Source organism: Emys orbicularis, chromosome 9, assembly GCF_028017835.1.
Source record: "Emys orbicularis isolate rEmyOrb1 chromosome 9, rEmyOrb1.hap1, whole genome shotgun sequence".
In the NCBI taxonomy this organism is placed as follows: domain Eukaryota; kingdom Metazoa; phylum Chordata; order Testudines; family Emydidae; genus Emys; species Emys orbicularis.
Genome location: NC_088691.1, coordinates 45,552,431 through 45,564,547, shown reverse-complemented (window position 1 = coordinate 45,564,547; position 12,117 = coordinate 45,552,431). Strand labels below are relative to the sequence as shown.

Sequence of the window (12,117 nt, the reverse complement as noted above, 5' to 3'; positions counted from 1 at the left end):
TCACACACATCATCACACCCGCTGTTGGGAAAAATACATTTCAAGGAAGTTGGTTGTAATTAAGCAAAATTATTAATGAATGTTGTATTTAATTTTTATGATGATACTCAGGGCCAACTCAGTAGCTCGGGTCATTTGTAAACTAGGTCATTCATAAGCTAGGTCATTGTGATATCACCATTCTTCTGTTAATTTGCAAGCAGTTCTGTTAGTTGGTTGGATGCTGATTGTTGATGACAGACCTGTTCAAAAGTTAGCAAATGCCCAGAACAACAGAATTAGCGTTTCCTGTGCAATCTTAATTTTGGTCCCTTCTGTGTAAAGCATCGTGATATAGTCTTTAACTACATGATCACATACTGTTTTTCCCACACAACCCCTGCGTCATGCAGTGCCTCAGCTGGACTTGCTCAGGGTTGTGTAGTGAAGGAGGCTGTTGCCTGCTTCATTTGTAACAGAAGTTGGAAGGTGTGTAGTGAACAAGGCAGAAGAAAAAAGGATGATCCTATGGTTAAGGCAGCTGAATTAAGGCCCTGGAGAATTGGATTCTGTTCTTCCTTCTGCCATAGAGTTCCTGTGTGATGCTGGGCAAGTCACTTAACCCAAACTTTTCACAAGTGGTCACTGGCTGTGCATTCCTCATTTTCTGGATGACCAACTTGAGACCCTGGGGACTGATTTACAGAAGTGCTGAGTGCTCACAGCTACAGCCGAAGTCACTGGGAGCTGGGCTTTGAACATAAAGTGTTATATAATGCTAAGTACTCTGAAGAATCAGGTCCTAGGAGTATCAGTTTGGGCACCCAAAATTAGTGGACCATATTCCTTTCCCTGCACAAGCAACCAGACATAAGCTGTCCACAGCTCTCATGCCAGTGATAGGAGAGGCACATGCTGACCCTTACCCAACACCCCAGCAGAAAAAGGAGCATATCCAATATCCAGCTGGCCATCAGTAGTGAGTGCTAGTCAGCAATGGCTAGGGAGTACGTGCTGCTCCAGAAGCAGTCACATGCTGTTGCCATGTCTTGTGTTGGCTCATTGTAAGGCAACCTGCCTAGTGCCAGTTGGATGTCTGGAGTGCTGCCTGCATGGCCATATGTTGCCTCCTATAGGAGTTTTCTGTGAAGGCAAAATAAGCTATAAAATATGATGGGTGTAAATGTAAAAAGCTCTCACTCTTGGCCAAACTTTTGTTCCCATTGAAGTCAATGACAAAGATCCCATTGGCTTTTAGGGGAACAGAGTCAGGCCAACACTAAGTGTTTGTGAACACCCCTCCCCCCATTACTAACATCATGTGATTTAACCTACTTTGTTCTCATTGGTGACATAGCCTCCTCTTTTAAATCTCCGTAGACTATCTGTGTGCTTGTAGTAGGAACGCAAATGAGGATTGTGGAGACTCGAATATTTCGTTGTCATTATTTGACAGAAAGGATCACCAAGATCGAAACCGCTAGAAGGTTGATAAAGCTGCAAAAATATTAACAAAATATCAGCTGTCTGTAGAAGAGAGACATTTCACTATTCTTTATACATCCGGGCAGGGCCGGCTCTAGGTTTTTTGCCGCCCCAAGCAAAAAAATTTTTGGCTGCCCCCCCCCCCCCCAGCCCACCAGTGCCCCCCCCACCCGCACCCCCTGCCGCCCCAGCACTGGGCTCTCTCTTCCCCCCCTGCACCCCTTGCCACCCCAGCACTGGGCTCCCCCCCAAACGTGGGATCCGCTACCAGCACACGGCGGCCAAGCCCTGGCCCAGCCGTGACTCTGTCCCCATGCGGGTGGAGCTGCTGGGCGGCGCGGAGTGGGAGTACTTCCAGGTGGCAGTGCGGCTGCGGGGCGGCGCGGAGAACACGGCCCCCTCCCTGGGCTTCGCGGCGCTGCTGGTGGCCAAGGTGGATCAGTTTGTGCTCACCGCCCTCACCCCTGACATGCTGGCAGCCGAGGACCTGGAGAGCCCCCCGGACCTGCTGCTCTTCAGCCTCACCGCTCCCTGGCCCAGCCCCAGCGGGCGGGAAGGCGAGGATCTCCGGCTGCGGGGCTACCTGCTCAGCACCGTCGAGCCCAGCCGGCCGCTCACCTCTTCACACACCCCGGGAGCCCCTCTCGCCGCCGCTGCAGCCCGGGCTTGGCTCCAGGGGACGCCACTTCCCTCCCTCCCTGGCTCCTCACACACAGGGCTGCCCAGAGAATTCAGGGGGCCTGGGGCAAAGCAATTTCGGGGGCCCCTTCCATAAAAAAAAGTTGCAATACTATAGTAACATGCATTTGGAAATGTAAAAAATAACTAGTGAAATAGATTCAAAAATTAATTTGTAATAATTTGAAAATACACTAAATACATTATTTAAAAACATTAAATGCTTTAATGGTATGTATATTTTTGCAATTACATAATGGGCTGTTGCTGGGTGATGGTTGGTGCCAATGGGCTGTCGCTGCCTGGGGGTGGTGCTGCTGTTGCCCAGGGCTGGGTGGGGAGCTGGGCTCTGGGTTGGGGGGTACCCGGCTCACAGGGGCTGAGCTCAGGGCTGTAGGGAGATGGGGTCGGGGGGTGTCTGGCTCAGAGGGGCTGGGCTCGGCGCTGGGGGTCAGGGCTGTGGGGGGCATGGGGTTGGGGGGTGTCCGGCTCAGAGGGGCTGGGCTCGGAGCTGGGGGTCAGGGTTGTGGGGGATGGGGTTGGGGGGTGCCCGGCTCAGAGGGGCTAGGCTCGGAGCTGGGGGTCAGGGCTGTGGGGGATGGGGTCGGGGGTGCCCGGCTCAGAGGGGCTGGGCTCGGAGCTGGGGGTCAGGGTTGTGGGGGATGGGGTCGGAGGTGCCCTGGCCCCTTACCATGCCGCTTACCCCTCTCCCAAACATCGCTGCAGCCGCCTGGTGTCTCCAGCGGGGCCTGAGTTCCCGCCGCTGGGCTGCAGCTTGCAGCCCCGCCCCCTTACCGGCTGAGATGCCGGGGGATGGGGGAAGACGGAAGCGGGGGGAGCCTTGGACATACCCGGGGCCTGGGGCAAATTGCCCCACTTGCCCCCCCCCCGGGGCGGCCCTGACTCTGGGAGCCCCTCTCGCCTCCACCGCTCCAGGGGGCGCCGCTTCTCTCCCTCTGCGCTCCTCACACACTCCGGGAGCCCCTCTAGCCACCGCCGCAGCCCGGGCTTCAGCGGCCGCGAGAGGGGCTGGGGGGGGGGAAGGGAAGCGGCGCCCGGGATGCAGGGAGGGAGATGGGGTCCTGCTGCCGCTGCCGCGCCGAGTCTCCCCAGGGCAGCGCTGTACAGGGCGCTGCCGGGCTGGGCAGGGGGCGCGGATCCCAGCTCGCGCTGGCAGGGCAAGTGGCTGGGCCAGGGCCGGCTCCCGGCAATGCCGCCCCAAGCAAAAAAATAAAAAATAAAAGGGGGGGCCGGAGTGCCGCCTCTTAGAAAGTGCCGCCCCAAGCACGTGCTTGGAGGGGTGGTGCCTAGAGCCGGCCCTGCATCCGGGCCAAAATTTTAAAACATCGTCGGGTCAGATTAATTCCTGATTTCAGCAGAATTACACTAGGTATGAATTTTACCCAAACAAAAAATTAATGTACTTGTGGTACTTTTAAAGTAAAAGATAAACTTGTCTAAACTCAGCTTTTGAGTAACTGTTCTATTGGTTGCTGTACTGAAAAGACTAATTATTTCAGATATTTATAGAGAATTTTAGTTGCTCTACTAAAATTACAAAATTTACTTCTGTGGACACAATTTGCACTTATAGTGAATTGTGCCTGAGTGTGGTATATGCAATATATTCATGTCTTTCTCTGGAAGTCCATTGCAGCTGCAAATTGTGGATGCCATGCATCATAAGTGCAAGATTGCCCCTGAAAAAATGGAAGCCTGGTTTGAAAACCAGATCCTAAGATTTTATTCAAGTATTTTGAATTAATTAAAAAAAATCTATAGCCAAATTTCAGAAAAACTACAGGCAGAACAATTCAGATTTTCTTTTTCAGTTTGTATATATTTCTCCAAAATACGAATACATACAATAAGCTGTAAGACGTCAAGACACATAAGAGAGTAAAGGGACCAGTTTCTGGAGGAGGATTCACCTTACCATATAAATTAATTCCAGTAAATGCCATGCAACAGTAATCTGGAGAATAAAGCCACACATAGGCTCAAAGAGTCAATCAGTTCCCCATGGGGGCAGTATTCTCTTAATTACTCTAGACTCCTACATTATGTACAGGCTGGCTTAGGCCCTAATGTATGCAAATTTTGATTCCTTCCCAAACTCTGTGGCAATATATTTGAAGACAGTCTTTAAAGAGTAAATAACCTTTAAGCCATTTTCAGGGTATTCTCCTGAAAGAAAGTCAAGGTATTTTTTCACTACCATGGACTAGGTAAACAGTCTTGGTTAGAGTTCTCAGCAGCTTTTTGGTGTTCTGGCCTCATCCAGAGAGCTTGACAAAATGTCTCCAAGGTAGCAAGATGCTCCAGTGACCCTACAAAGGACTCTTGAATCCTGAATGCGTCAAATCCAGACAAGAAGATGAGACACAAGTGTAGAAAGGCAGTTTCTGTGTGAGGAAGGTGACCAGGCCAATGACCCACCTAGTGATCAGGTGTACAAACCCCACCCTGGGCCCGAAGGGGTAAGGGACACTACTGGGCCCAAGTGGACCTGCATGCTCCAGCTGGACAGGCAGCTTAAAAGGGAGCTAGTGCCAATCAGCCCAGAAGGGGAAGGCTGGGGAGGAAGACAGATCTGCCCTGAGGACTCCTGAATGCTGAAGAAGGCTCACGGTGAGGAAGAAGACTGCCTGCTGAGCCTGGATGGGGCTGAAGGGTTAGTCATCTTTTCTTTTGCTATTTATAGGACTTGGAGGCTTTGGGAGAGATGGATGGTAGGTTGTGACACAGAGAGGCAGCTCCGGGAGCACTCCTGAGTGCCCAACATTGTTGTTTCTTGTGGGCCCTGGGTTGGAGCCGGTGGAGGGGGAGGGCCTGGGCTCCCCTACCAACTGCCCTTGTTGGAGCCGAGGAGGGGCATAAGCCTCATTTCCACCCCTGTAGTAGGGAGAGAGAGGGACATTGATAGCCTGAGGCGAGGATAAGCCACATTAAGGGATAGGAACTGGACTGAAGGCCCTTCTTGCCAGGACTCGGAGGCAAGAGACTGGAAAAGAGGTGTGCTAACCATTGTCTTAGGGAGCTGCTGCTAACACAGTTGTGGTGTCAGCTAAGCAGTTCAAAGCCCTGAGGAAGATGGGTGTTCTGAGGAACCAGGGAACCGGAAACAGAGCAAGCCGATAAGAAGCTACAGAAACACAGGCAATCTGGCAAAGCACTGGAACCAGCTTTAATGGCTCCAATTCAAATGAGTCAATCATTATCTAACCAGAGTAAGTGGCGCTGGACAAGACACAGGAGCCTCTCTGAAATCAAGGCGAGTTGTAGGTGCCCAGAACCTCTTACAATTATGCCACTAATTCACTAATTCAAATATAGATTTGAGAGCCTAAATGTAGGCACTCAGCTTTGACCCTTTGGTGTTAGCACTCAGATGTGTGGCGAACAGATCTGCGGGGTGGAACCATAGATGGGATTTATCGTTAGACCAGACACAGATGCATGAAGAAGGTAGTCAAGCAGTGCTTTGTCGGGGAAATTCAAAGGGGCTCACAAGTGCCTGAGTGCACCATGCTGCAACCCTTTTGCGGGTCCTCCCACTAGAATGCATTCTAGGGTTTTCAGCACCTGTTCAGGAACCCCAGGCCTCTGCCCTGTCAGGAAACAGGCTGACAGGGAGAAGTTTCCTAGGTTGGGATAGAGCAAAGTGTCTTGGGTCTGTGAACAACCTTGGAGCCTGATGGAATCGCCCAACCTCATGGATAGCAGGGTGGAGCCAGAATTGATCTGTTAGAGCCACTGAACCCTTACCGCACCTTTCCTCTAAGAGATATTGGTGGGAAAAGGCATGGGGAGCCGCCCTCCTCCGACAGACTGATAGCTTCTTGCGTAAGTAAGTGACGAGATCCACCTCCCATGTCCCCCCCAGCAGTTGACTCACCACATTGTGTTCCAGAGACCACTCATGGTAGGGTCTATTAGCAACTGACTCTGTCTGTGGCTGTTCTCTGTCCTTGGTCCAAGTGGTGACCCAGAATACGTTATGGGTAGAGCCCTATTAAATTCACGGTCCATTTTGGTCAATTTCACGATCATAGGATTTTAAATATCGTAAATTTCATGATTTCAGAAATTTAAATCTGAAATTTCACCATGTTGTAACTGTAGGGCTCCTGACCCAACTCTGAAGGCAGGAGTGCAGAAGTAAGGGTGGCATGGTATGATATTGCCACCTTGACTTCTGCGCTGCTGCTGGTGGGGCGCCGCCTTCAGAGCTGGGCATCTGGCCAGCAGCCACCACTCTCCAGCCGCCCAGTTCTGAAGGCAGCACAGAAGTAAGGGTGGCAATACTGCAACCCCCAACAATAACCTTGCAGGGAAATAAAAACAACCCAGGAAACTACAGACCAGTTAGTTTAACTTCTGTGCCAGGGAAGATAACGGAGCAAGTAATTAAGGAAATCGTCTGCAAACACTGGGAAGGTGGTAAGGTGATAGGGAATAGCCAGCATGGATTTGTAAAGAACAAATCATGTCAAACCAATCTGATAGCTTTCTTTGATAGGATAACGAGTCTTGTGGATAAGGGAGAAGCTGTGGATGTGGTATACCTAGACTTTAGTAAGGCATTTGATACGGTCTCGCATGATATTCTTATCGATAAATTAGGCAAATACAATTTAGATGGGGCTACTATAAGGTGGGTGCATAACTGGCTGGATAACCGTACTCAGAGAGTTGTTATTAATGGTTCCCAATCCTGCTGGAAACAAGTGGGGTTCCGCAGGGGTCTGTTTTGGGACCGGCTCTGTTCAATATCTTCATTAATGACTTAGATATTGGCATAGAAAGTACGCTTATTAAGTTTGTGGATGATACCAAACTGGGAGGGATTGCAACTGCTTTGGAGGACAGGGTCATAATTCAAAATGATCTGGAGAAATTGGAGAAATGGTCTGAGTTAAACAGGATGAAGTTTAACAAAGACAAATGCAAAGTGCTCCACTTAGGAAGAAAAAATCAGTTTCACACATACAGAATGGGAAGAGACTGTCTAGGAAGGAGTACGGCAGAAAGGGATCTAGGGGTTATAGTGGACCACAAGCTAAATATGAGTCAACAGTGTGATGCTGTTGCAAAAAAAGCAAACATGATCCTGGGATGTATTAACAGGTGTGTTGTGAGCAAGACATGAGAAGTCATTCTTCCGCTCTACTCTGCTCTGGTTAGGCCTCAGCTGGAGTATTGTGTCCAGTTCTGGGCACCGCATTTCAAGAAAGATGTGGAGAAATTGGAAAGGGTCCAGAGAAGAGCAACAAGAATGACTAAAGGTCTTGAGAACATGACCTATGAAGGAAGGCTGAAAGAATTGGGTTTGTTTAGTTTGAAAAAGAGAAGACTGAGAGGGGACATGATAGCAGTTTTCAGGTATCTAAAAGGGTGTCATAAGGAGGAGGGAGAAAACTTGTTCACCTTAGCCTCTAAGAATAGAACAAGAATCAATGGGCTTAAACTGCAGCAAGGGAGGTCTAGGTTGGACATTAGGAAAAAGTTCCTAACTGTCAGGGTGGTTAAACACTGGAATAAATTGCCCAGGGAGGTTGTGGAATCTCCATCTCTGGAGATATTTAAGAGTAGGTTAGATAAATGTCTATCAGGGATGGTCTAGACAGTATTTGGTCCTTCCATGCGGGCAGGGGACTGGACTCGATGACCTCTCGAGGTCCCTTCCAGTCCTAGAATCTATGAATCTATGAATCCCCCCTCCCCCCAACTCCCTATGACTCTCTTTTGCATTGGGACCCACAGTTTGAGAAACGCTGGTCTCCCCCGTGAAATCTGGTCTTTTGTGTACTTTTACCCTATACTATATAGATTTCACGGGGGAGACCAGATTTCACAGTCTGTGATGCATTTTTCATGGCCATGAATTTGGTAGGGCCCTACTTATGGGACAAAACCCATTCTCACGTATGCAGAGCTTCCCAGCATGAGAAATGCAACCTGGTGTCCCCTGCTTATTCTTGATATAGAGCATGGTAGTTTCCCACTGGAACCTGGACCCCCTTTTGGGACACCAAGCCTCTCCAAGTCTTTAAATCATGATTTGGGGACTTCAACAGCTGAGTCAAGGGAGAGAATTATTCCAGGAGTGGGTGGGTCAGATTTTGTGGCCTGCATCATGCGGGAGGTCAGACTAGATGATCATAATGGTCCCTTCTGACCTTAAAGTCTATGAGTCTATGAGTCTTTGGTGGGCGTGGGCAGGCCTGCCCTCATATCCTGAATGCATCGCTGCCATTCCTGGTGTGAAGTCCCTTGGTTTGGTCTCCAGAGCCCAGCATGGAAGTATCCATGGTCATTACAATTTGTGCTGGTGGAAGTGGGAAGTCAAGTCCATGTTGAAGATTGTTCTTGCCTGCTACCTGGGCAAAGAGGCACCAATGCCATCTGCCATCTGGATGTGATATGAGAGTCTCTGTATAGCTTGTTTAAAATGGGATCTCAGGGTCCACTGAGGTGGTTTCCTGTGCAGACTTGCCATGAGTACCATGATTCCTGTCGATGCCACAAGATCTAAAATTTGTGTCTATCCCAAACAATTTCTGGCCTTGACAAATCTCCACCAGGCTCATGATACCTTGGAGCAGACCCTGGAGTAGGAAACCACTGAGCTGAGCCATGACTGCCAGGTCTTCTGCTTATTTCAGCAAGCTGCTGGGCAGCAAGCTGGGACTAGGTAACTTATTGTGACCCCTGCTGATTTCAGCACCTGCTGGTGTCACAGATCGATTCAGAAAGGAGAACACGTGCACTTCCTGCTGGGCAGGTAGATAACTATAGCTGAGTTTTCCATGAACACAGAATTGGTAGTGCTGGTCCCCTCTTACAGATCTCAGATATAATCTGTAATTGAGGTGTGTCCCTATATGCAAATATGCAAATAGGCTGAGATTTTCAAAGACGTCTAAGGAAATTAGGTGCCCAAATCCATTAGGTGCCTTTGTAAATCCCAGCATAAGCATTGGCAAAGTCTAGAATGCATGGCTAGTAGCCTTCTTTTAGAAGGAGTTTGATAATTTCCCGTGTGAGCTTTCCTTTGGACCAGTACTTCTAATTGGCTAGACAATGATAAAGGTCCTTGAGATCCAGGATATGCCCGGTCTTTTTGGGTATCAGGAATTTGGAATTCCTTCTTTTTCCCAGTGGAACGGACTTGATGGCTTTTTTTGTCTTGCCTGCAGCATCTTTTTCTGATAAAAAGGTGCCCAAGAACAGTAGGACTTCGTCTTTTAGAGCCAAGAATTTTTTAAAAAAATATTGTACATGGTTTGAGAAATTATATTTTGCTAGGATAAGTGATTTTCACACTGATCACTTGGTTTAAGTGCTTTACTTGAAATTATGTAGCATGTTGTAGCATACAGATTAATTATACGAATGAGGATAATAAAAGCTTCTGTTATTCTCCGGCATACTCTACCTATGTAGTGGCAGGAGTGAGGAATAAAGAAAATGAGATATTTTGCCACTTTCTATAGCTAATTTTTTACCTGTTTGCCCAAATGGGTGGAATAGAACAGCGTACCGGAGCTTGGTAGCAAAGGCAGCTTGGCCCCAAGTGGAATATCCAGGAGCCGATTAGGTGCTAAAGCTGGTAATCGTTTTCTGTGGCTAACCTAGAAAAAGAATACATTCATGGGATTTCAGTCTGACATTTGAATAGTCCACTTGCATTGCAGTTCTCATAAACCACCCTGACAGTTTAAGAAGCCAAACATTAATTTTTAGAAGAAAACAAAGGACACAGTGTTCTGAGGGTGAGATATTTAAAGCTGGTCTCTGGTTCTGAGACCAGAATTTGCAGGTGCTGTTGAGGTAATTCGGATGTCTCTGTACCTGACTGTACTCACAGACCAGGTACTGAATGGCTAAGCTCCCTGAGGTCTATGGAAAGAAGGAAATTGCAGCTGGGGGTGAAAGCCAGAGTCTGAGATACTTCGCTCCATAACTTCACTTCAAATCTGTAACATCCAGGCAACATCAGTGGTGACATTCAGAGCAGCCCCAGAACTAAAGACACATTAGTAAAGATTGTTATGAGTAAATTCAGCAAACTGTGGGGCAGGGAGAGTGGGAGCTCAGCTGCATGCATCACACTTCAGCTTCCGTTTTAATAAGTACTTTCTACGGTGTGTGACACCTCCCTCCCCTCCCACTGGGACCAAACCCACCACCTCTTCCTCGCCTCCACCTGCTTAAACTCGACACACCGCTGTGTCTGTTCCCCACAGGCTGGGGCCTCTACCCCTTCACTGCAACCTCCCCCAGCCTCATCCACTCCTGATCCCATCTCTCCCGGCCTTACCCCCCCCCCCCACTCCCACCTCCCCCGGCCTCATCCCCTGCTCGCGTTTCCCTCAGCCTCACCCCCCTGCTTCCGCCTCCCTTGGCCTCACCCCCCCTGCTCCCGCCTCCCCCAGTGTCACCCCCCCATACCAATCTCCCCCGGCTTCACCCCCTCCTGCTCCCACCTCCCCCTTCCTCACCTCCCCCTGCTTCCACCTCCCCCATCCTCACCCCCCCGCTTTCACCTCCCCTTCCTCACCCACCCTGCTCCCACCTCCCCTGTCCTCACCCCCCTGCTCCCACCTCCCCCTTCCTCTCCTCACCCACCCTGCTCCCACCTCCCCTGTCCTCACCCCCCCGCTTCCACCTCCCCCTTCCTCACCCCACCCTGCTCCCACCTTCCCCGGGCTCACCCTCACTGCTCCAACCAACACCAAGAAAAACCTCATCCCTCCGCTCCAACTCCCTGAAGCCTCACACCTCCCTCTTGCTCACGTCTTCTATCTCCTCTGTCCCCAGCAGCTCATCTGCGGTCCGGGAGCGGGCATAGAGATAGTGCTCCATGGCCGTCTTCAGCACCCCCCGTCTGGGACCCATCATCGTTCTCCTCCAATAACTCCAGTTCCCCCGGTGAGCTCTGGCCCTAACTGCCGCCGCTGGGCTGCGATTCTAGAACTGCTGAGCTTGTTGCCCTGGGAGTGTTCTCTCACAATGGCCTTCTCGCCAGCCTGCCAGGTGGCTTATGTGGCTGTCGTCATTTTAGGGGGCAGTTGTTGGAGAACCTGACTGGTCCTTCCTAATTCATACCCACTCCCTTCCTGGCACAGAGGATTGGCCAGGGCTCCCTGCAGAGACCCTCACCACTGCTCTTTGAGACCTGGATCCTGCTCCTGTTGATTTCTATAGCAAAACTTCCATTGACTTTGATGTGAGCAGGATCAGGCCTTAACTGACTGCAGGGCTTGTTTTTGAGTTCCCCTTTGCGGCACACAGCCCCTGCAGGCCTGGGAGCAAGCGTGTCTGTGATCTGCAGCCTGGGACTATGGTTTTCTTAGCAGCTCCTCTGGGCATTGGGAGGTAAGGGTGCCCCCACCCTCTGGCTTTCTACCTTATTACCTACTAGCTCAGCTTTGAAGTTAGGGTTTTAGTGGTACAAACATTTAAGCATTGTTGAGTTTAACTGGCTCGGCTATAAACTGGTGTCTTTCTATTATCTCCAAACATTAAGGAGCTCAATAGGGTGAAGGATGAACCTTTAACTTCCCTGGCTCCTGTCGCATTACAAAGCTCCACAGTGGCTCGGGGTGTTTTCCTTGGCTCTCACTGCCTTACAGAGTTCCTAATTCCCCAGGGTCCTCTGAGTCCACAGAGCTGGAAACTCCACGATTTAGTATGAGCTGAGCCAGGGAGGCAGGGGCCCAGGCGGGGAGAGTCTCAAAGCTGGGGAGTTGGTGGCACACTCAGTTTTGTTCACAGAGGGACGAGGGGCAAATTTCCAAACTTATCTTGAGAAAATGCCTGCTCTGCATGCCTCGGTCATCACCACATGTGTATATTCAGGGCCGGCTCTAGGATTTTTGCCGCCCAAAGCAAAAACAATTTTGGCCGCCCCCCCGTTTTTTAATTACCCCCACCCCCGGCCCCGCCTCAACTCCGCCCCTTCCCCAA

General features: G+C 50.0%; 1 protein-coding gene across 1 annotated transcript in view; it reads right to left on the bottom strand.

Moving 5' to 3' along the window:
• Positions 1 to 11,046, bottom strand: part of LOC135884089 (fibrous sheath-interacting protein 2-like) — a 28,758-nt gene extending 17,712 nt beyond the window's left edge. The window contains exon 1 of the mRNA XM_065411385.1: positions 10,945 to 11,046. Within this exon, the coding sequence (XP_065267457.1) occupies positions 10,945 to 11,046 (102 nt within the window). The remainder of the gene's footprint in view (positions 1 to 10,944) is intronic.
• Between the last annotated feature and the right edge of the window lie 1,071 nt (positions 11,047 to 12,117).